The following is a 25,875-nucleotide window of genomic DNA, read 5'->3' on the forward strand; positions in this document are numbered from 1 at the left end:
CTTCTTTAATGTGAGCATATGCAACGTTCAGAAACTCAGACATAGCAATAAAAGAGCCGTGGTGTAAGATTATGCCTTCAAAGCACTGTCTGATACCTTATTGATCTCTCATCCCCTGTCGACAGGTCAGAGTCTGCCATAACAGATCTGTGGTTTTTAGAGCAGGGCCCTTGAAGCAGTCAAATATGCAGTAATTTGCTGAAGAACTCTTCAGCGGTGCTATGATAGAGGTTGAAACCTTGAATTGATGACTTAACCTCCACAAAGTCATGCAGTTTTATAAATTGTGGAGACTGCCCTCCCCCAGTAAATGATCCGATAGGTCATTTGTGTAAGCTGCTATTATAACCTGCACTGTAGCTATATTTTAAACAGACGCTTAAACACCTGCTTGTTTGATCACATTTTTAGATTGTTTTTCAGATGGCGTTGGAAACCTACACAGTGGGGGGTTCCAATAATAGTAAGGGCAGATACCAAACACAAGTGAACAGGAAGTGAAATCAAAACCTAAAAATTGGTCCCAGCTGAAAGTTAAATTGTCTCCCAATTGAAGCAGATGTGTTTGTAAAAGGGACACTTTTGTATTGGTTGACTGTGCAAGTTTGGGGACAGTTAATGAATAACTTTTAGAAGAAGCCAAATTTTTAATGCTTAAACAACAGATGGCATAGGAGACAATGAGGTTTTTATGATACCACACTTTTTGGATAATTTACTATGACGGAATGTTGAAATCTTTATTACCAAGGCCACCCACAGTCACCAAAAGCTTAGTGTCAAATAATGAATTCATTTCATATATTCAGTTCAATTCAATTTTATTTATATAGCACCAAATCACAACAACAGTTGCCTCAAGGTGCTTTATATTGTAAGTTAGACCCAACAATAATACATACAGAGAAAAACCCAACAATCATATAACCCCCTATGAGCACCACTTTGGTGACAGTGGTAAGGAAAAACTCCCTTTTAACAGGAAGAAGCCTCCAGCAGAACCAGGTTCAGGGAGGGGCGGGGCCATCTGCTGCGACCGGTTGAGGTGAGAGAAGGAAGTTGTTGATTTAGGATGAGAAATTTCTATACATGAAATCTACATCACATGTTCATCAGCTATTCATTCTGTAAAACTAGACTTGCTGTTGTCAGTTAACTGAAGTACTCGAATACTATCATTAAATCTTATAGTAAAGGTTGCTAAATAAAAAAAGAGTCCCGCAGTAAAGTTATTTTTTAAACCGGTAAACTGCCTTTTGGTCTCTTCTTTGTCCCCTTGGACAGCAAAACAACAGCTGAAACAATGTAGAAACCAAATATCTGATCAATGAAAACTAGAATCTATTTTCTATCGAGGATGTTCTGATGCCAAAATGTTTGCTGTCCATCATCCTAAAGTACTCTTACATTGTTTTCAAGTTCAGTTATGTGACTTTTGAGTAAAGGTTACTGTGCAGGGCATGGCTGAGAACACCAGCACAGTGTGTGTGTGTGTGTGTGTGTGTGTGTGTGTGTGTGTGTGTGTGTGTGTGTTTCTTTCAACTTAATCTGTTTTTTGGGAAATTTCCCATTTAAAACTTTGATATTTGATCTTTATTTTCTCGCTGTTTTCTTGCTCCTCTTCTTCCAATGGGGGCAGCGTCTTTGGTGCTGCTGGTGGAGTTTCAGCCTGCTGCAGTGTCCCCTCCTATGACTCATTACTGCAGTGACTCCATAGTAATTGCTTATGAAGTTCTGCTATTGCTCTCAGTGATCTGTGGCACGCGACCAAACGTGACACCCTGAGCTGTGGGGGGTTGGGTGAACACGCTCTAACGCTGATAGTCCTTATTGGAAGAGGCAGAAAAGGAAATCAGACCTAGATTCCATATACAAAGCCAGTTATCATAATGAGGCCTGGATGTCATGATGAAAGTGGTATTACCCTGGAGATAACTGTGGCAGAAATGATTACATTTAGGGTTATTTGGGCTTTTTTTATGTAATCTTAGAAGGAAATGATCCCTGACTTGAGATTGTTGTTCAAGGCTTACTTGGATTTGCCTTTTTCCCCCCCAGATAGATAAAGTTCTTATAAAATGTTTGTCTTGCATAATATGATGCGATAATACAGCTGTTTTGATTTTCAATTGAACACTTTGATTTGTTTTTGTTTGTGTAACTGTGTAGGTATGTGTTCCCTATATTAGTAATGTTTGGTTTGGGTAGACATTGAGTTAGAGTCTTTAGGAAACTGATTTAAGTTAATGTCTCCTCAAGTTTCTGATACACAACTCTGCGTGTGATGTGTGTTTAAGAGGATGGATGGATTGCCTCGTGCTTGGTGCCATCCTCAGAGGTGATGAATGTGCTCTGTCGCTGCTTGCACATCTCCAAGGCCAACCTCTGCGAGGCTGCCTTCCAATGATACTGGTTGCAAATGGGTGATAAAGCACAGGAATGATGTAGCTCAAGCCTCCTTTTCCCTTGTGCCCCAGAGATTTACTGAGGTATTCAGTGAATCTGGAAAAATGAGGCCACTTTACCCCCATCGTGCATCATCAGTTTTTACTTGCTGGAACACTGGGATGTCCACGTCATTCAATAAATATTTTTCTAATCTAGTTCTTCAAATTGGTTTTAAATAACATTCATTCCTAAAGTAAAATTAAAGAAAAATACTCAACCAAAATCCTCTAGATTGATTGTCATCATAAATCAAATGTTGTAAACAAATAGGGCAGTAAACATCGTTTTTCCTCTGAATTTGCAGATGGTGACAATATGGCCTCATTCATACTTCTTTATTTCATGTATCTTTTTCTGTATTGCATCTCTTCAGTAAATCTGAATTCATCCATCTGGGATTTCCTGAGATGGATACAAATCAGGGCCAGTTGCACTCCACTTTAGAGGGCTGTCATACTCCTGATCTTCTCAAGCAATCACTAAAAATACCACAGGAAGTTAAAAACAACACTCTCTAGTGTCACTTTAACATCACTGGAACTGCTTGGCTGTGTGTGGCTGACAGGGAAGGAGAGCAGTCTAATGTTTCCTGTTCAGATCAAAAAGTAATCCAAATTTTACTTTAGCATCCGTGTGTGTGAGTTTGCATGTTCTCCCTGTGGCTGTGCAGGTGTCCTGACTATAAATTGGTCACAGGTGTGAATGTCTTTCTGTCTGTCAGTACTGGCCCTGCAAAAGACTGCTGAGCTTACCTTTGTCATACTGCCTTTTAACCTATAACAGCAAGGACAGACTCAATTCCCAACACGTCATCGCATTGTTTCACTCTTCCAAAAATTATTTAACACAATGGGGCGGGGTTGGCTTCATGTTACTTTGGTTTTGACTTTAACTTTTCTGTCACTTTGGTTACATTTATAGAGAATAATGGCTTTAAACGCATGCTTAATGATAAACACATTGCATAGCTTTTCCTTGGTTACCACAATTAGGCATTAGGTTGGTATTACACCAGTCTTTTCGCTCAGTGTCATAGCATCTGTATTGGACTACTGTGTACACTCAAAAAATCTGGAGCTTTATGGTTTCATAGATGTGATAACTCGGAAGTCAGAATGCTCGGTGTTTCTTTTATGCCTCATTTACATAGTATTTTTATTTCTGCTAGCCATGTCCCCCATGAAGGCTACATGGTGTCTTTTATGTTATTCTTTTAAATAAAACTGATCCTTATTGGCATGTTGTAATGATATGCTATAATGCAAAGTGTTAATGAAGAAACAATGGGATCCCCATACAAACTTGTACAGTGAATCTGTTTTCTATCCACCAATATGCCATCCGTTTTTCCTTATTATTGTCGTAGCGTAATGCTTTAATTTTAGTGAGTTAATGCTTTCAATTACCTTGGTAGAAGAAAAGTGTTATACATAAGGCCACTTAAAGGACACTCTCTTATGCATAAGAATGTACAAGGAATGAAAAGGAGATGGTTCTGTCTCTCGCTCAAGGACAGAGAAGATTTAACTTGGCGCAGTTGCACTATAAAATAATCTTTCCCTGGTCAGCCTGTCACTCATAGCAATAGAGAAGTAATCTTCTGTACTGAACGGGGCTTTCTCCTTTTCTCCAACACTAAGTGTGGCTAGAGCTCTCCAAGGACAGCTGTGTTCCAAAAACCATACCAGTCTCCGAGAACGAGTCAATAGTTAGGACGGGAACAGACAGCTCAGTGTGAAAAGTGACTCAGTGCTGCTTCAACAAAAGATCTTTTCAAGGTCTGACACTGATAAAACTTTGTGTAGGAGTTGAAACACAGCCACAGATCTAAAGCATCACGATGCAACCACAACTTCTATGGCACCTCTAAAAAGTTGGCAAGAAATTTTGACACTTTATAAACACCTACGCTGACGCCCCATTGGTTCCTTGACATCAGCATGACTGTTTTAATCCAGTCAAGGAAAAATGCATGTGAGGTAATTATTGAATCCAATTAAAAAAATGGTCACCAATTTTGTCACATAGTTATTTTAGATTATTTAAATCTAAAATTGTATTTAGACTATTTTAATCTAAAATCTGGAAAAACTGGAGCATCCTTTTTAATCTATCAGTAAATGTAAAAGCTTTGTGCTTACTTTACTTTGGTTTTTGATGAGTCATGGTACATAATACCTCCTCTGATGTTCGTCATGCCCATTCATTGATCTAAATAACTCAATTTAGATTTCCAAGACATGCTTGTTAACTTAACTGGCGTGGATGTGATTGTTTCTCTCTGTGCTCGCCCTGTGATGGGCTGCTGACCTTTCCCGGATGTGCCCCACCTTTTTTTGCCCATCGTAAATTAAAACCACATTTCACCTCTTATCAGCAATATTGTGAATTTCCTCCTCTGTAACATTACACCATTCTGAGGTTTTAAAAATATATTTTATATATTATTTTATCTTGCAATTTGAGGGAACGAGTCATAGCTTCTAAAAGATGTGGGATCCCACTTGTGGAAGGCACTGAAAGAGAATGCAGCCATGCATGGTGTCTTTAGTAGTTTTCCCACTGGGATTATGGACCATCCAGGTTAGGGTGGGAGGCTGATGAAGATGGTCCGACCCACTGGAGTCAAGATGGGGGGACCTGACAGTAGGCAGCTATGGGACTGCTGAGTAGTAGTGACAGATGGGAGAGCAGGAACACAGAGTCCTTGAGCTGGTCCTGCTGTTTTCCTCTCTTATGCTATCACTTTTTTTCTGCAGCAGCAATCTCATTCTCACAGTGCATTAAATCATTTTTGAGAAATCTTTTGTCATTTAGGAATATGTTCATTATTCTTTTGTTCTCCCACCTAACTTCATTTATCATTCAGTCATCATTCTCTGTGCTTTTCCTTTGTTACCAGTCACTGCCCTGTCTTTCTGCTTATGTCTTTTCTCCTAACTGAATACACAAGTTTCTTTTCTTCTCTTGATTTCTTTTTAATTGTTGTTGTTTTGTTTTTTTTGTTTGGTTGTTGTTGTTTTTTAGCTCTTTAACTTATCTCTGATATACTGTTTTCTTCTAAATCTTCTGCACTGCCAGTTTTTATTTCAACCTCTCTAATTTTCTTGCTCACACTTTACATGTTACCTTGTTTATTTGGTTTTTTTTTCTTTCCCTTTTCCCTTCTTTTGACTTTGCTCCCATTTCCCTTTCTGTCCTTCAGATGCGTTGTGCTCCACAGGGGACACATCTCGTGATCTCACCGAGTCTATCAGGATGAAACACGCTACTGTAGCTCACGCACTTACTCAGAGGAAATGCTCTTGGAGCTCAAATGCACCTGGAGGACATGCACTCAATCTTACTTTAATAGCACAATGGAGACCTGTACATTTTGTTTTCATTTTCCAGTGTTTCATCCATGCACACATGCAGAGTACCACCGATGCTTCCACATTTTTCCAAATCCAATGCCAGCTTTTATGTAACTCTGCACAGTTTAATCCGTCCCTAGACCAACCATCCACAACTTTCCAACTTCTTCCTTATCCCCTTTTAAATTTTCACCCTTATTCTCACCAAGTCTTTTCTTCCTTTATAATCAGCCCCTATGTCTCAGCTGAACTAAAAAAAAAATGCCCCTAAAAGCCGTAATGAGACGACACGCATAAATACAGCTTACTCTATTTATAGAAGTGATGTGATTATTAGCATTGATGCTGTGCTTCTGGTGTATTGCAGTGACTGAAAAAAAATGGTTTTAGACACTCAAGCGTTATAATTCATGAAATGGCAACACCTGTCTGTCAGGTATTGAATGAGTTCAGCCAGTCAGTCAATTGCACTGAAATTTGGTTCTGCCTTTCATGGTACCCTGAAAGAGATTTTTGCTCACCAACCCTAAAGTTGACATTTTTTATAATTAGATGTCTCAACAAGTATTGAATGGATTGCCATGAACTTTGCTACAGAACTCAGTGGTTCTGTTGTTATATTTTCCTCCAGCAATATCAGCATTTTTATCTTTGTGGCTCAGATTGAAATGTTCAGATTGGTGGCTCAATTGCAATGTCAGATTTAGGTTTTTTTTCCACCGTGTTCAAATCTCAAGTGTTTAATCAGTCCAAAAAATTTCATTATATACTGAACTTAAAAGTATGGTTTTCTTCAGTATACGTTTTGTATGTGTTAGCATGCAGACAGACATAATTGTCTTGTTTCATGTCATGTTTCAAGCTTAGATTTAATGAGGTGTATTCGTTTTTAAAGTATTAATGGAATCATTCTGAATGAATGAAAATACATTCTGAGTTTAAGATAAAGAGGTCAACTTTTTTTAATATGTGTGGAATGATTCACAGTCTGAGGTAAAATATTGATATTTTTGTTTTTAAATAGTACAACAAATAGTCTTGAGACTTTGGAGGCTTTTTCTATCCCATGATTAAGATTATTATTGTTATTGTTCATTGTTTCCTGGCTGATTGCTGACCATGTTGTAGTTTGGATCTGGTATCCTCATACAGTCTGAGATTGCTTTGATATATATTTGATATTAGTTATTTCAACAGCGTTTTCTTACTTAACAGACATTATAAGATACCATGAAGAACCACTCTCTTTCTCTTTGCATTAAAAAGGAGCCATGGGTATGATGAAAGGTTTATAATATAATGTTTTTTGGATACATTAACTTTCAACTTTCATCTTTGATCTTGAACATTACAGATCATATCTCCTTGTGCATGAGCTTGATTGGCTTGGTTAAATAATCTCTAAGGGCAGGTAATGTAGCAACCCACTAAAAACCTTTCATGGTCTTAACATAAAAAAAAAAACAACAACAACAAGTGATCTTATAAATCTGTAAAAGACTGATTTTGTGGTGCATTGTGTCTTCTAATGGAGTACTCTAAACCATCTTATGACGTTTTTCTAACCATAACTGAGGCTCTTAGCTCTTCCTCAAGGGCTTTCTCACTGTACTACTTCAAGACTTCATAGCTGGCATCTTTTGATGATACCAAGGCTTTGGGGAACAATAAATGTCTCATAGTTTTACACAACAACTTTGTCACAATCAGATGAGCTAATTAGGCTTGAGCATTGAGATTAGTCATGCAGAGGTTTGGGAGAAGCGAGCGTAGAATAACAGCAACATGGGAACTGACAAAAAATCAGGAAGAAAAAGTTATATCAGCCACAGACGATATATCAGTCTGATGTTACAGCTTCTTTCTATTGAAAAATGCCTAAATATAACACAGCTTATTCATCTGGACAATTAGAAATATGTCAGTTAACTGGAAAAGAAGAATATGATTCACTTTGAAAACCTATTTATATGAGACAATACTGATGAGTACAATTTAATCAAACAAAAATCAAACACCCTTCAAAACCTCCTTTATATATGACTTTAATTTGGGGTAGAAATATATTTTCTGCATAGTGTGATCCAATTTTGCTAGCATAAATTTACATTTCAGTATCAGTGGAAGTGCAAATGAGATGGTGAGAATAGCTCATGATGACTGATAGAGTTGTATTGTTGATTGTCATTTATGCTTAGAAATGTTTAACCATAGATGCTTAGAAGTGTATAATTAATTGTGTAGTGATAAGTTGTGTGATCTTTAACAGGCTACAGAGGCCTGGTGTGCATTCCACACTGGGAGCATGGGAAAGTTTGTACCTTGTTTAATTGTTATGGTAGGATTAACGTAGTTACATCTGTTCTAGTCTAAGTGCTTTTCTGTTTAGATGAACTGCTGGACTTCCTCACCGGGGGGGGGGGGGGTCTAGTCTACCCTCTTCCTAACCAAGGATGTTTGCTTGTGTGCTTTTATGACCCTTTGATCAGCAGTAACATACACACACACACACACACACACACACAGTATGTCATATGTTAATGAACCTATGCATATTCATGTAACCTCAATAAAAGGACAGTGTACGGGAGGACGGACGAGAGCTACTGGGGTCAAGCGAAGGAACGGCGTTTGTCTGGTTCTCTCCCGTGCACGAGTACCATGAAGAAGTTTGCCTACTTGCGTCTTGCTTGCAGTGTAATTATATTGTCTTAACGTTCCAGCGAATAGGTTTATGCTACAAACCTATCATTAATTGGTCCTTCGATGCCGGCTCCCTGGGATCGCATTCACCGAGGGGGGGGAGGCACGCTGAAAGACTGACGTCAGCCAGGAAGTTCCTGTGGATTCGCTGTCTGTCCTTCTCCTCGATGAATGGCGATCGGCGGAATTCAGGCTGATATTACACGCTAAGCAACGCCAAGTAAGTTTAAAGAGGCCGACTCTATAACCGTGTCATTGTGCAGTCTCCGCCATTTTGTGAGGCGTTGAGAAGTTCGCTGCTTTGTGGAGCGATAACTGGGTTTGTGTCCCGAAAAAGAAGTTTTGGTTAAATCGCCCAAGGGTCCCAAGCGTCTGGTGTGTGTCCGGTTTTGAAATCGCCCTGGGTGTGTGTCCCGAGCGTCCCTTCATTGGGTTTTGTCGCGCGAGTGGGTGAGCGTCCCACAGCTGGGTCAGGGTCCCGAGCGGTCCGGTGTGAGTCCGGAGTAGGCCTATTTTGTGTTATTGTCATTTTCGTCGTCGTCTCGTTGTTGTTGTTGTGTGTGCGGAGCAGACCGCGTGGTGTGTGACGTCAGCAGCTGTTGTTGTTATCATGGGTTTCCTAAGCAACCAGGAGTGTGTGGAAAAGGCCAGCCCACATCAGCAGCTGTGCTCTGGTGGGTGGCTTTCCCCCCACCCCTTCCTGACACAAAATGTTAACAGCCTGTGTGCCAGACCATGGACGTAATTGAGGTGGATAGTTGTTAAAAGTAATCTACATTAAGCTTGTGGTTGCTTAAATTCAGTACAATGACATGTGAGGTGAAGTGATATAGGTAAATATTTAAACTAATGAAGTGCATAGAGACACTTGACCTGTGTGAAAGACTGTCGTCTCATTATGAGCCATTGTTGAGATATAGAGCACACCTGTGAAAACAACTAAAATGCTGAACCATGTATGAAACATCTAAAAATACAAGATGGGAGAGAGGCTTCAGGAGGATCAGAGATCATCTTCAGCACAGCAGACATGACACAGAGAGCTGTGCTACTAAGCTTCCAGGAAATCAAGAGGAGACTTCCCACAGCAAGATTTTAAATACAATGAAAGATTCAATATTGACGCTGAGGAAGACGACTAAGGTGTACGACGTGCTCTGCCTTAAACCTTCAGCAGCGTTGGAACATAAACACTCAGGGGATGAGGAGCGTGCCAAGCTCCATCGACAGCGCAGAAGGAGTTCGAGGATGACATCATGATTCTGTGAAAGCACAGGAACCAGAAGCTATGGTGGTGATGACAGCAGTTTACTATGAACATCACCTAATGTGCCACTGTACTGTGCATACGATGACACTCTGAAGGCTGCTGGGATCATAATAGCAGTAAGACAACCCTGCACCCTTTCCACAGAGGTGTTTTCTGCAGAGTATGGACAATGAAGGACAATGAAGGAGTCATAAATATCCCCCTCACAGGACGAAGGCCTGAAGTGAGGTAATGGGAGGCCATAAAACTAGAGTGCTGAGAGGTCTGCAGCTTTGGAAATAGCTGAGACCCATGTTGACAAACAACAAAACCAACTGGTATGTTTGAATGTTTATTCTACATACGTTTGGACTCTGGTCCTATGGACAATGATGGAAACAACTGGAAGAGACATTCATGACGCCCTGCAGAACTCAAACCACTCTGCAGAGAGACATGTGATGTGCACACCTGGAGGAAGCATTACCAAGCTGAGATGTTTTTGAAAATGTTACTTTTTTATTTTCACTATTAAATTAACAATTTCTTTGTTTGCTCGTAAGATGCAGTTTGCCATGAGATGAGCTCAATGAGGAATGGGATAACTGCTAATACGTTTGTTAAACTGTGTACTTTTTCAGTAATTTAGGGTGATTTAACATATGCTGAATATAACAATGTTTGCCTTAAAGCTGTCAGACATGAGGTATTCATAACTGGGAACTTTTCTAGCATAAATGTCGAAAAGGGGGGAATGATAGAGTTGTATTGTTGATTGTCATTTATGCTTAGAAATGTTTAACCATAGATGCTTAGAAGTGTATAATTAATTGTGTAGTGATAAGTTGTGTGATCTTTAACGGGCTACAGAGGCCTGGTGTGCATTCCACACTGGGAGCATGGGAAAGTTTGTACCTTGTTTAATTGTTATGGTAGGATTAACGTAGTTACATCTGTTCTAGTCTAAGTGCTTTTCTGTTTAGATGAACTGCTGGACTTCCTCACCGGGGGGGGGGGTCTAGTCTACCCTCTTCCTAACCAAGGATGTTTGCTTGTGTGCTTTTATGACCCTTTGATCAGCAGTAACATACACACACACACACACACACACACACACACACACACACACACACACACACACACACACACACAGTATGTCGTATGTTAATGAACCTATGCATATTCATGTAACCTCAATAAAAGGACAGTGTACGGGAGGACGGACGAGAGCTACTGGGGTCAAGCGAAGGAACGGCGTTTGTCTGGTTCTCTCCCGTGCACGAGTACCATGAAGAAGTTTGCCTACTTGCGTCTTGCTTGCAGTGTAATTATATTGTCTTAACGTTCCAGCGAATAGGTTTATGCTACAAACCTATCAATGACAGGAATGTAGGAATATATATCTAATAAAGTATAAACCCAGACAAGGTAACAGTATCTGTCGTGCTGCATTTTAATTTGTGTCTGCAGACTCTAACGTATAATAACTACTTTGAGTTTTAAAAGTTTCTCTGTTCAGCTTGGCCAAAGAAGACTGTATTAGCCCTAAGTGATTAAGGGTATCTTCTTTGTAGAGTCTACTCAGCTTCTGTGACAATTGCTGCTCATACAAGATTTGGAAAATCTCCTCAAGCAACCAACAAAGTCACAGGAAAGCAAAGTTTAATTCAGCACTTCAACCTGAGGCAAGGCACAGACAAAAATAAATAATCTCTAGGCTACACATATTCTGTGTTATACCAAACAAGTAACCTAAAACAAATCTGAATTCTTTAGAAATGCATAGAGAATGTTTTTAATTAAACCCCAGAGTTCCTTGGTGCCTGCAAGGAAAACATGTGATTGCACAGAAAGCAAGAGGATCATAACAGCAGATGAAAACAGCATCGTAATCCTGATAGCATGTGTCTTTTAAAAAACACGCTTTTGCAGCTTTTTTCCTACAACATTATTTGTTAATTTTTACCTCACGTTGAGTGTGGAGATGAGATTAATCACAGGCCAACTTTGGACTGAAGTCAAAAATTCATTTGAAATTCTCTCCTTATTGTAGGCACTGTAAAGTCAATTAACTAATATTAAGAATTGGAAATAAATTATGGCATCTATAGCAAATATGAACAGATAACAGCCTCACAGAGAGACTAAACTATAATGACAGCTAGCAGCTATTTCTTTCTACCCGCAGAGACAATAAAAACTGACAACAAATACAATCTTTATTGTAAAACTTGCAGTTGTAAGTAACCAGCCATCCTCCTCCACCTCGTCCCATCTTTAGTTTTCCTACCTGCAGGTTAGGAAGGCCACTGTTGTCATGGCATCTCCAGAGATTCTCTTCTTTCTATGAATTCATGATTTCAGTTAGCAGCAGCAGAACTTTTGTTGCAAGTTGTAGGGATACTCCCACCAGAAACTGCACTTGTAGAAAGGCTACTATGCCAAGCTCCCCAAGGCTGGAGAGCACAAGAACAAGTTGCCCAAGATGGCATAGAGAGTCTGTCTGCGGTCACTGAGAGACGAGGAGGCTTACTGAAGAGGCAGCTGAATGACGCTGAGGACTATCAAAAGCAACGTGCCACCTGGTTAGCAGAGATAAAACTATCAAAATAAGACTTAACATAGACTGCCTTTAAAGGGCTCACGTTTGCTCACTGTGCAAGCAGATGTTTGACATGTATATCATAAAATCTCACAGATATCAATGATGATGCACTACCTTCTCAATATGACAGCATGCCATGTGTGAGAGACATTAAAGAGTTACCGTGAAGAAACATTAATTAGCAATCACCCTGCGCTTTATGAGTAACGACTGGGGCTTGTACTGGTATGTCAATATGGCAAGCTCAAACTACAGCCAAGAACCTTAAGGTCATCGCTGTCTCATCAATTTCACCGCCTAAACAGATGGCTCAGTCTTTGAGTGTTTCCTCCAGAGAACCAGTGAAGCTCAGCTTTACAGTCAAGCCCAGAGCGGTGGAGGAAGCAAAAGCCCTAACAGTGAAAGCAAGTACGCTGGGCCAAGGGCAGAGGGAGAACCGAGTGTATTTCAAATTTACCCATGTCCAAAGGTCCAGTTCTCATTAAAATCAATTCCCTTCTTTCAAGTTGGAAGTGAGCAGAGAGTCATGGGTTCAAGATTCGTCAGACCACTGTTAGAGTGCTGGCTTGCTTCCAGCCAGCGAGCCGGAAAGAAGAGCTAATGCCTCTGGAGTCCGCACATACAGGCTGGGCTCCGTGTTAAGCCAGTGTGCAAAAGCACCTCGGGAGCAGCTCAACATGCAGACTGACAGTCAGGATTAGCCTGGGTAACTTCCTGATTTGATCTTTGGCTTTTCAAGTGATTGTCACTTTAAAGATGATAGCGGAGGGTTTTTAAACCAACATTCTTGTTGCTCTGAGTGTGAATAAGACTGTGGGACACTCATCCTGAAGGACACTAAAAGGGTCGTGAACTGGTTAGCTGAATTGCTTAACATTGAAATGACCCCGGGCACCATTTCAAGCATAAAGCATCAATACCAGTGAGTGTTATGTTTTCCTGGATGGATTTGTATCTTAGGCCAGTAATCATACCTTTTAAAACACAATCAAATGGAAAACAAACAAAATATTTCCTCTCAGGGGCAAAGATCTGTGTGGAAGATATTTTTATTTGATCAATTTCCAGCGCAGTATTTGGCTTACTTTGAGCTCTGAAAGCTTTGACAGTGTGGAGCTGGCATGTTTAATGCATTTTTTTTCCAAAGCCAATGTTTTAATATTCTTTCTTCCTATAAAAAGTTCACGGTTGCCGTGTGTGATTAATGTTCAGACACTTACATCCCGTGTATTTCTACAAAGGCAGGCGTGTTCCTTGGCTGAAGCTTGATGTAAATTACAGAATGATTCCAAGAGGCGCTGGGGTGGAAATAAACACACTGGCCATATAGTGACGTATGAGGAATGCCAATTGACGCCTGCAGCACACACACCAGATAATCCACTAACACACACACACACATACACAAAAGAAGTGGTCCAGATAGAGCAGTATGTCAGTGCCTGCTGCAGCTTTGCTAGCACCAGCAGGACTTTCGATAATCCAGCCTTCATCAAGAGAGCACCTCATTAAAAAGACTTTCTGGCATCTCTCTCTCTCTATTCTTTTTTACACTTCCCGAAAATCAGAATCAGGTGTTTCATTAATGCCACGTAAACATCGCTGACAAACATTCACATTTAAGATACAGATCAGTGATAGAATGTTTAATTTCCAAGATAAGCAGCATTTAAATTGAACAGATAAGATACACATTGGTTAAACCTTCAGCAGCCAGCTGTGAAGCACAGAAGATCTTTTTACCACATTCTCCATCCTCAGTTTTTACATATTTAATAAGTTCAGACGTCAGTAGCAGAATGAGCCCCTGTGTCTGATTGTTATTGTCCCTTCAACTGCTCCCCATGCCCTTTGTTCTCTGGTCTTAACCCATGGTCCAAGTGGGCGCTTGTATCTAAATTCCTCTTGGAGATAGTAAAGGGCCAAAATGAGCAGCACAAAGGCAATCAAGAGAATTGCTAATAATTTATTACAGTCTTTTATCTCAGCTCTCTTCGTGCTGCTCACCTCTTGTTCTCTCTATTGTCAGACCCTTTTGTCTTTGGTTCAGTCAAGTGCTGCTCTTTCACAAATCACAAATCACAAATCACTTTTTATTGTCACATCACATGTGCAGGCACACTGGCACAGCACATGCGAGTGAAATTCTTGTGTGCGAGCCCCACAAGCAACAGAGATGTGCAAACACAACAACACAAACGAGCAAAATACAAGAATGGCCAACCTGAAACTAATAAATATATGTACAATATATAATAGTGTATGCATTTCTGGATGCATTCACTGGCCTGAGAGGATTTAAATACAAAGCAGTATCTATTGAATTATCCAGATTTCAGATGTAATGCTGGGCACATCAGATGTTGAAAACCAGCCCGATAGCTGTGATCTATTATGTGCAATCACTATGAACTGCCAGTGTCACTCCATAAAAGAAATGACTGAATTTCTTTTATTTCACAATTTCTTTCTGTCTATTACCAACAACAGGGGCCACCAAAGACATGGGCAAGATGCTTGGTGGAGAGGAGGAGAAGGATCCTGATGCTCAGAAAAAAGAAGAGGAAAGACAAGAAGCGCTGAGGCAACAGGAAGAGGAGAGGAAGGCCAAATATGCAAGAATGGAGGCAGAGAGAGAAAACATCCGACAGGGCATCAGGGATAAGGTAAACTTCAATACTAATAGAGCCTCACGAGTTAATCATGCTCAAAGAGCTCTCATTGTTCTTAAACTGTTATCCAGTCCACAGACTAAACAAACTGCTGTTCAGCTGTTATACATGCTTACAAACAGGTCTGTTTAGTAGAAATATGCAATGTAAACTTGGGCAGCATGGTTACAGCCTCACAGCAAGAAGGTCGTGAGGTCGTGAGTTCAGCTCCGCCACCTGTCCGGGGCCTTTCTGTGTGGAGATTGTGTCATTTCTCTGGGTACTCCCCAGCTTTCTCTCCCAGTCCAAACACATGCAAGTAGTAGGGTTAGGTTAACTGGTGATTCTAAATTGACGTTAGCTGTGAATGTGAGTATGAACACTTGCCCGTTTGTCTGTATTAGCCCTGTGACAGACTGGCCTGTCTAGGGCATACCCCGCCTCTTGCCCTAGACAGAATAGGCTCTAGCCTCCGACTGACCCTAAATTGGACAAGGAGAGAATAGAAACAGTGTAAAAAAAACAAATATAACTTCTGTAAAACAAAGTGGGATTGGCTTTAGTCGTAGAGAGATGCTGCTTTTGCTTCTCGTATAGTTCTGCTAACATGTCTATAAACCAAGCATCAAACTCAACATCCCAAAACCTGCATTTCCTCAGGCTTCCTTAAAAACGTGCACTTTTTGCATGTGTTTGATGACAGTTGGAGTCACTGATCTGGACCTTTCTGCTCATTTTATGCTGCTTGAGCTTTTGTAATGAAATTATTTGAGAAATATTTGTTTTTGTGATGAGGTACAGACTGTCCAGAAGTTTGTGCTTCAGTTTTGGTTTTACTATTTTGTTAACTAAAGTCGTCAGTGATATATGTGTCTGTGTTCAGCCCACACAGGGCCATGAATCCAGGCTGCAAACCAGTCTAGGTGATATTGGCTAATAACTCAACAGTTACCCTTTCTGATCCAAAAACTGCAACATCTGACTCAAAAAACAAAACAAAGAAAAAAACATAGTGATAAACATACTGAGGCTTCAAACTGCAGGGTCAGAACCAGAGGGTGAAGTCATGGTGGTTACATCCATCTTTTATACACTGGCTGCAATAAATTCAATCGGCTCTAAAAAAACATCTCTTGCATTTTGGTGACTGTTGTTCGAGACCGATTAGCTTCAGGCCCGTCATAAACAGCTCAGCTTCACTCATGGTCACAAAACAGTGCAGCGAGACCATTGCACAAATATAATCAACAGCATCAGCCTCTCTGGCATGGCTCTATTAGGATTCAACAAGTACTATAAATCAAGCTTTATACTGCAAATTGCACTTTCAAATGAATTAGCTAATGGAGAATGGAGGTTTAAAAAACTGGACTATATATTAGTCCTTCTGTTTTGATTTAAAACTCTGCACTCTTAATTTTTTTTTTTTTAAATTACTGGATATAGATCCTTAAACATATTCCCTTCTGGAGTTCATTTTCAAAGTTCAATGGAAATTCTTGACTTTTTATGTCACCAAGATAATTCTGGCTTTGATAATGTCTAAATTAAAATTTGATTAAGCTGTAATAAGATATGATGATCAAAGTGTCTGCAGCTTGCCGGGAAGGGTTACCCTTGACACTGCTAATAATGCATTAGATATTTGACTTGAATGCCCTGAGAGAGACTGAAACTTTTCTATGTGTAGCTCTTATAAAACTATGTTTGGAGTTCCTTCTCGCTCTCTCAAAAAAGAGCAATATGACAGCATATCTTTGGGAAGCGTTTGATTATAGCAAGGTGAGAGGGGCTGACTAAGCATGGCTGTTCATTTCAACTGATGCAAGTCTTTGTTACTGTGGAACAAGTCTAAAAAAGAAAGAGAGACCGAGTGGAAACAGAGGGAGTTATAGAAGAGAGCTACATCAACCAATTACACCAATGTTTGTTTTATTTCTGTCGGAAATTCAGAAGAAATATTTCTTAGGTACTGAAGTAAGATACACCCCTCCAGCCAGTCAAAAAATATTTAGCTTCTCGATCTTGCTGAAGTTAAACTTTTCTTCATAGTCACATCTTTAAAATAGTCATTGTTGAAGATATGTATATGAGGATTCCCACATTTTCCAACTGCAGCAGCTGGAGTGTTAATATACTTTTGGTATTGAAAGATTTGTGACAGTTTATGAATTATTACTGGTATATAAAATGTTGTCAGTAAAGCAGTCGACATGATATCTATGCTCATATGTACTACTGAGGACACAGGAAAGCATCAGTGCTGAGAGATTACATCATTTTTTAAAATGGCAACAACATCCACCAACCACTCAACCTCTGACAGTCCGTTTGCAGCCTGGAGGGGCTGAGTGAGTCAAACGTTTGCTAGGGACTGCAGTTTGTGTCCTATATGGAAGTTTCATGTTTTTGTTTTGCTTAATTTTCACTTGGGTTTTCTTTTTTTCTTTTTGTTTTTAAGACACCTCTTAGTTTAAGACACCTAAAGCATTTGGTTAGGTTTTGGAAAAGCTGTTAACTTAACATTAACATTGCATATTACCCAGTGTATGTATGCAAGGGATTGTTTACAAGCAAATACACCCGATGAGCTGTGAGTTTGACCCACCTAAAGATACACAAACATTGTCCTTTAGCATTGATGTCGTTCCTCACCATTTGATGGTTAAGGCTGAGATGTGACAAAACATCAGTATTTGATGCTGTTTCTGAAAATCGGTGGATTTAACTGAACCGAGGAAATGAAAACCTACAATTCAACAGTTCTGAAGGATTCTTCTGTTGGCCTGATCTGAGCCAGTCTAGCCTAAAATAATATATTGTAATCAAACACAATTTAGTATGCGGTATAATTGAAAAATAATGTCTAAAATCATTGTTGGCTAATCCAAATCAGCCATAAATGTGACTTATAGTCTGTCGCTGTGCTAGTGCTGTGATAGACTGTTGGCCTGTCCAGGGTCGACTCCCACTCTTTCCTTATGATACCTGATTTAGGCCTGTCTTTTCATTTTTTAAACTGTAATTAAGTCTTTGAGCCTCAAACCTCAAAGAGAAAAAACATAAGATCTTGACAAAAGAGTGGTTTAGTCATGAAGGCAAAAAACAAAAAATATTTAAAGCAACAGTTTTTTTTCAGCTGTTGTTCCCTCAAACAGTCGTACAGCTTCACTCCACAGACATACCCACTTATGCCCTGTGTTCCTCTCTGCAGTGGAAATGGACACTGCGACTCCTCCTCTAAGATATTTATTGCCACAGAATCACATTAGTGTGTGCCTGGCAAAGCAGTCAAGAGGTCATGGAGGAGTGCAGCTCATTTTCCCCTTCCCTGCCTCAAGATCAACTATCACTCGGCCCGCTGACCTCCCCGTGCACTGCAACCTTTTCCTTGCAGTCCTCCTGTATTGATTTTTCTCAATCTATGACCACAAATGCACAAAATACACAAAACTGGACACAGATCCTCAGGTTTAATGCAGAAATTGAGGTCAGGATCCTAGTTTCCGTATGGCAACAAATTCAATCTATCCATCTATTCTGAATTCATAAAAGCTTCAGGTTCAATTGTGGTGCTTGAACTAACGTGTTGAAATAACGATGAATTATTTCAGCCTGTCTGGACTTGTTTGTTTCATGTTTCATGTCATATTGTCACAGTGTTTGGTTAGTTATGGGCATATCACTCATAAAATACAAAATCATTTCCATACTATCTTCAATGCAGTTGTTCACAGACATTACAGTATGGCTGTGTCAGTGGACTTACTAGTGGAATGCATTTCCCAGCTGATGTCTTTAATGTTTTAACAAGCTTGTTGTTCTCCAAACATACTCTTGATTTAGTAGTAGTCTTAAAAATGGGCTTTTTAAAAGCAAACCTTGTCCAGGACACCTGCCAAGTGCCTCTGCCTCTGTAATTGCTATATAAAATATCCAGGAAGGTTAAATTAGAGCTAGCAGCAGTTCAAGCCTCCATATACACCCACAAAAACATAACCAAAAATAAAACAAGAACCTGAACTTCTTTCTGCATCTAATTGCAGAAATCAGTTGCAACAGGACCTAAAGGTTGCTGTATACATTGTGTTTAGCCTAATTTGCGTGTAGCCTCAAGCTAAACCATGCAAATTAAGAAATCTGTTACTTTATAAGAATACTTATTGCTTTAACCAGTCACCACCTCCTGGAATTGCTTGAAATATTCATGTCTTTATGTTCCTATATTTAAAAGAAACTGATATTTTAAAGTGAATCCTAGTTTTCTCTGCAAGCCTTTAAAGCAAAAAACAAAACAAACAAAAAAACAATTAACTAGCTTAAGGCCCTGTGTCTACAAATATAATAAATACATTTTTGGACAGACACTAATTGACAGAAGGAATAGACTTTATAAAGGGTTGAGTTTAAAAAGAGGCAAATATACTGCTTAATGAAATGTAACAATGAAATTTATTACTCATTCATATTTCTATCCCTAAGTTCTTGACAAAATTAGTTGATCATAATTGGTGAAGAATTTTGGCCTTAACTATGCAGGTTGGTTGGTGAATATTTAATACAAATTTAATAAAACTGCATATTCTAATCCCTTGTCATCAGATACAGCTTTGCTGTCAGATCTTGCTGTCATAGGTGTCTTTTGAACCCTCCATACTAATATCAGATGCTGAGTGATTTTAGAGCTCCTTCATCTGGTAACAAAGAACAGAACAAATTAGGTAAATAGGAGTTTGAGGGGGTTGTGGTAGGGAAAGGCTTAAGTTTGTCAGTCAGGACACTGTTCTGTTTAGAAATTTTGGTCATTGCTTTGTTATGTTTAGGCAACACAACTCAACAACAAAGGACACTTTGTGTATCTTGTGAGACTCAAGCGGGTTTGACACATAGTGGAAGTATGTGAATGAGAATGGGGTGTTGTTTCATGCATGAAGCATAGCCCAGGTGCAGGCTGTGTAAAGATGCCCCTGAGACAATCCAGCACATAACAGCAGGGTGCAAGATGCTAGCTGGCAGGGCATACATGGAATGCTGTAACCAAGTGGCCGGCATAGCATACAGAAACATCTGTGCCAAGTATGGCCTGGAAGTCCCGAGGTCAAAATGGGAGACACCCCTAATGGTGGTGGAGAATGACCGAGCAAGGAATCTGTAGGACTTCCAAATACAGACAGACAAAATGGTGGTGGCTAACCAACCGGGCTTGATGGTGGTAGACAAACAGAAAAAGACGGCCGTAGCGATAGATGTAACGGTTCCAAATGACAGCAACATCAGGAAGAAGGAACACGAGAAACTCGAGAAAATCCAAGGGCTCAGAGAACAGCTGGAGAAGATGTGGAGGGTGAAGGTAACAGTGGACCCAGTGGTAATCGGAGCACTAGGTGCAGTGGCTCCCAAGTTAGGCGAGTGGCTCCAGCACATCCCGGGAACAATATCGGGAGATCTCTGTCCAGAAGAGCGCAGTCCTGGGAACAGCTAAGATACTGCGCAAGACTCTCAAGCTCCCAGGCCTCTGGTAGAGGATCCAAGCTTGAAGGATAGACTTTATTCAACTGAAAGAACCATTTTCATCATTGTAACAAAACTGACTACATGAACTTAAAGGAATTATGCTAAAATTCAATTTTTTGTCAACTCATCCATCTAGCCTACCTGTACAGATTTGGTGGTTTTATGGTAACATCCTTTGCTTCTGTCTTGATTGCAACCTCTACAGGGTGTTCATTTTCTAACTATTTTTTGTTTTTACCTGTTTTCCCTTTTACCGTGCAGTATGGCATCAAGAAGAAGGAGGAGAAGGAAGCCGAGGCAGCAGCTGCTATGGAGCAGGCCTCCGAGGGCAGCCTCACCCGCCCGAAAAAAGCAGTTCCTGCTGGCTGCGGCGATGAGGAGGAAGAAGAGAGCATCGTGGATACGGTCATGAAATTCATCCCTGCACCACTCATGGATATGTTCAATAAAAAGTAACAGCGTTCTGGCAGGAAAATGGTTAACTTCTTACATTGTCCATCTAATCAATGCTGTACCACCCTGCCCCACCTCCAGCTGCAGCCACACCTTTCTTCACCTCCCTCCCACCCAGTCAACTCAACTTCTAAGTGTCCTGGAATTACACAACATGCTGTGATTTTGCCCTTAAGTTAAACTTTCTGATCTCACAGTGATTCATACTTTTTAATATCTCTGACAGAGATCTTTCTTGATAACCTGTGATTATTATCGTGTTTTAAAAAGTATGCAACACCTACACAGATCGAATGTCTTTACTTAAGGCAAACTGATGCCATGTTTTCAAAATGCCCAGCACTTAGAATACGACCAGATATCACCCATCATCCACCCTTTTTGTTTGTAAATAGCCTCGGTTATATAAAAAGAGTACTATATATCAGTGAAATATGACGTATAACAAGATAACTAAGAGTATAAGCCATATTTTTAACTTGTAAGAAATGATCCAAATCATATCAAATTTAATTGAATCGTCCTGTTATGTTCTTGCTAATATTTGATACATACAGTGTATATATACTTGCATTTTTATTGGTTCTCCTTGGTTAGGATCATTCCCACAAACTGTCCCATATGTTCTCACTGTTTTAATGTAAATGTGTAGTACGAACACTGGCAAAGCCAATACATCTGTAAACTCAAAAGTGAAGGAATTCAGTTGAAATGAAACTTTTTTGTTTTGCTTTGTTTTGTTTACTTTTTTAAGCATGCAGTAAAGTTGTGAAGTACATATATGGATACCATTTCCTTTGTTATGATGAAGCAAAATACACTGAAAATTTGAGGCAATAACTGGTTTTCCATTTTTATTTAGTTAACGTCTCATCCACCACCGTGTACAGTAAGCGATAATTGACTTTGTGTCTAAAACGTTCTTCCATGGTGGAAATTATAAATGTTCTCCATAAAGTTTGTCTTAAAAAGAGTAAGATGAAATCCTTAAATTCTATAAAGTCACTGGCTATACATGTTTGAGGCTTAAAAAAACAAAGTTCTTTTCCTTCTGTGGTGTTGCACACTCAGCTTTTTGTAATAGGAAATGTAAACGTTTGGCCAGGCTTGTTAATTTTGAATCGTGCTAACACTTTCATCATTTTACTTTTTAAAAAGACACTTCCCAAACACAACTATGTTGTGAATACACTATATGTGAACAGACAGTGACAATAGTGCAATATATTGTTCAAAATGAAGTTGTCTCGTGTCCGTTGGTTTAACTGATGGGAGTCGAGTCCCAAATCAGCAATAACAGACAATCTTCATTGTTGTGTGTTTGAAGTTAATCCCTAATGTTAGTCGATGTTAAAGACGCGAGGGTGGCTACTTACTGTAGCGAGACTTAAGAGTGCATTGGTCAGAGGTATTTACTTAAAACAAGGAAGAGAGAAAGTGGGATGATTCGTTTAATGTTGTGAGAAGTGTTCATCCACGTGACATACGGCATCCAGGGTTTGTGTTCAGAGTTACAAACTACAGGTTTTTACAAGCAGACATTAACAAATCAAAGTCATCCTTGGCATCTTGAAAAAATAACATTGACCTGCTGTTTATAGTTTACAGTTTACTCTGCCTTGCAGGTAACTGTAATAGCACAAATTTAAAAACAAATGAGGACGGAATAAATATATCCTCCTCATGCCTTTTCTTTAAATTTCTCCATCATTCCCAGTGTCTTGTTAAACATTCCAGATATTTCAGACATTCCACCAGACTCGAGCTGGTAACACGCAAACTTAGATTTACACTACACCTCAGTAAATGCCTTTTCAGCCTACAAGTACATCACAATGAATAACTTAAATTTGATGCTGTAACCGCAAAATTTATCTAGACTGAATCTGATTAATGGCACTAAAATGTTGCTGCGGAGAGGTTATATTAGCTGCCATTTAGGAAAAGTCCCGCATGAAGTCTAGGGGAAATCATAAATGTGCTTTTTGCAGTGATCGGTTAAATTTTGTTGGAAAATACTTGTGCACAGTAGCCATAGGTAGGTGTTAAATTAGGGTTTTCAAAACCAGCTGTTTCGCCACATTATGACTGTTTTTATTAAGCTAGCTAACCATGAAATGACACTAATTCTGATCTTGTGTATTTCTGTGGCGTAGAGAAAGGGAAATTTAGCTTCTCTCTGTGTTTTGTGAGCTCTGTAATCATGGTGAATATATACATATATACCCTGAATATGTTAAAACAAAATCAAATGGCACAGTGTGGTAAGATCATCTGTAGAGCACATTTATTGAACTTCCTGTGATTTTATTGTACCTGTAAACTGCCTTTGCCAGCCTCTGTTCCTACAGTGTGTTAGCAGCTAGCTAGAAGCCAGTAGATGTTTCATGCACTCAAATCCATCATCACAGCAGTTATTCAGTCAAACCAAAGAATAGTGCTGGTAGTATTAGACCTAGTCAAGGGGTGTCATTCCCATTTAGTTCCTGCATATCTGATTTATTTTAAAATTCTCAGGTATTCTAGTAATGTTTTTCATAGACGTTAAACATATTTAGCCTTCACTTAGAGTCTCATTGGGTTCTCGGCTAAAGAATTTTATATTTTCATTGCTAGCGGATTAGCAAGCCTATAGCTACGGTCTTTCTTTATGAGTGAAATATCTCTTTTTTTGGCCCAGAAAATAATCTAGAAAGCTACAATTACTGCCCCTGCAAAGGACGACAACACCTTAGCAAACGTCGTTAGCGCGTGCATTCCTTCAGGCTATGAGTGAGTGTGCTCTGAAATCAGATCAAGCTTTGCTTCTCATCCACTGACATAATCATGGACTCATTCATCATCATCATCATCATCATCATCATCATCTTGTAAATGTCGGTTGATTGCGCTCCAAATGGCTTTTTGATCACTGCCTAAACAAACTGCCCAAGTCATGCGTAATCAATATCCTGTTGTCCAGTAGACTGTGTCAGACACCCAGTCAGTCATTTGTGCCACTCATACAGCCATTGATAGAATTTAAAAAGCTGCCTGAAAAACATGGCACAAAAAAGAAAAAAAAAATCTTTTGATGTGACTTGAATGTAACTGTCTGACGTTTCTCTCTTCTTGCATCTGTCTCTCTCTTTTCTGTACTTGTTGAGAAGATATTTAGTCTGGTGCAGTATGTTTTTCTTTCTTGTCTGTAGCCGGTCCTGTCCTCTGGTGGTTGATATTTTGAGAGAAAAAAAAAACATGTTCATTTAGTGTATTCTTTTGTACTGCAAAATCTTCTCACCCCCCTCCTCTCTCTCTCTCTCTTTCTCTGTAGCTCCCTATTTGTTGACCAACATGTATGCATGCTTATGGTGTGCGATGTAGGCAAGGTTGTTGATATAATCGTTCCGTGTCCTCTCTGTGTTTCAAAGCGCCACCTGTTAGCCTCACTGCATGCCATTTTAGACTAATATTTCGGTCTGTAACTTTCCTGCAAAAATGGAATCACCGCACACTGAGAATAAAGTGATTTCATATGATTTTTCATCGTCTTGTGTTTCTGCATTCAAACAGTACAGCAGCAAGTCTTTAGCTACCTGTGTGTACAAGAGAAAAAAAGAAAACAATATATGGAAGGAGTGGTAGAGTCATGTAGTGTGTTTCTGGGAGGCGGGATCATCCCCGCTTTGTGACTCTGAGACGTGGCCTGCCATCATGGATCATATCCCATTGCATGGCATTCGTTGAGGAAGTATGTGCAAAAACCTTTAATGTATTTCACATGTTACTGTTTGTGTCAGTCAAACCTGTTTTTCATCTCAACATGACTGTTGTGCATTTTTTACTTTTTTTTTTTCTCAGAAGGAATTTCAACATCTATTCAATAAAAGCGAAAAGGGCTGTAAACAGAATGCAGTTTGTCGTTCAAATCGTGATTGGAGGCAGACCTGACTTGTGATCGTGTCACAGTGAGTACATAGACATCAAAGAGATGCAAATGGCATATCTCTCATAGCAAACTGGTTGCCATAAGTGCGTCTGTGATAATGGGTTTACGGGTAACAGCAGACCTTTAACATCAAACAAATCCACTGAAAAGATAATAAAGGAATGCCGAGGAGGGATGGCGCCCTACTTTTGCGCTGGTTTTAATTTGGGAACAGAAAGCAGGCAGAAAGTAAAACCAAATTATTCAATTAATGTGTTTTGACATTTCTGAGTTTATTCCTTATCTCACTATTTTGGATTTCTAATGTTGCTTGCCCACAAGGTTACAAGCATCACATTTTAGCATTTACTGTTCAAGGCTTGTCATTTATGTACCTCCCACTCATGCATCAGCAAGTTCCACTTGGTAAAGGTATGCTGACATTCTTCATTCTTCTCTGCAGCGCTGCCGTGCGTTTTCAGAAATACACAGCTTTTTTACAAGAATAACAAACACGTTAATTTATCCATAAATAATAGTATTTTCACTTGATAAAGCAGGCAATTTGGATGCATTCTGTTGAACTTCAGAAACCACATGTGGTTTCCAGTGCACATGGGGAAAAATCTTTCTTACTGTCTGTTCCAACAGATGCTGAGCAATTTATGCTCTGCCGGCTCTTCACGCATAGATACCCCCATCCCTTGACAGGTTGTTATTATTAGTATTTAAAATGGCATTAACAGCAATATATTAAGATTAACAACTAAATACAACCTTCAAATTTTTGAATAAAAAATGGACTAAATGTCTTTTCTAAAGTTACCTGGAGTCATTCACAACACCAAATGAAGCAAAGATGTATTCAAAGCATTTCCTCAAGCTTAACTCAGAGAAAGCCCATATATTCTTCTATTTTCACCAGAGTCGAGGCTGCGAAATTACTAGTACGCTAACTGAGATCACTGTTAAAGAAAAGACAAGAAAAG

General features: G+C 39.5%; 1 protein-coding gene across 2 annotated transcripts in view; it reads left to right on the forward strand.

Annotated features, from left to right (window-relative positions):
• Positions 1-24,497, forward strand: part of cplx1 (complexin 1) — a 72,295-nt gene extending 47,798 nt beyond the window's left edge. For both annotated transcript variants that reach the window (XM_086258711.1, XM_086258718.1), the window contains exons 3-4: positions 14,852-15,027; positions 20,788-24,497. In XM_086258711.1, coding sequence (XP_086114837.1) covers positions 14,852-15,027; positions 20,788-20,982 — 371 coding nt within the window. In that variant the 3' untranslated portion in view covers positions 20,983-24,497. The remainder of the gene's footprint in view (positions 1-14,851; positions 15,028-20,787) is intronic.
• Positions 24,498-25,875: the final 1,378 nt, after the last annotated feature.

This window comes from Aulonocara sp. 'chitande type north' Nkhata Bay, linkage group LG2 (assembly GCF_057382095.1).
Source record: "Aulonocara sp. 'chitande type north' Nkhata Bay isolate Kocher_YH1m ecotype deep benthic linkage group LG2, A_spYH_male_GT1.1, whole genome shotgun sequence".
Taxonomy (NCBI): domain Eukaryota; kingdom Metazoa; phylum Chordata; class Actinopteri; order Cichliformes; family Cichlidae; genus Aulonocara; species Aulonocara sp. 'chitande type north' Nkhata Bay.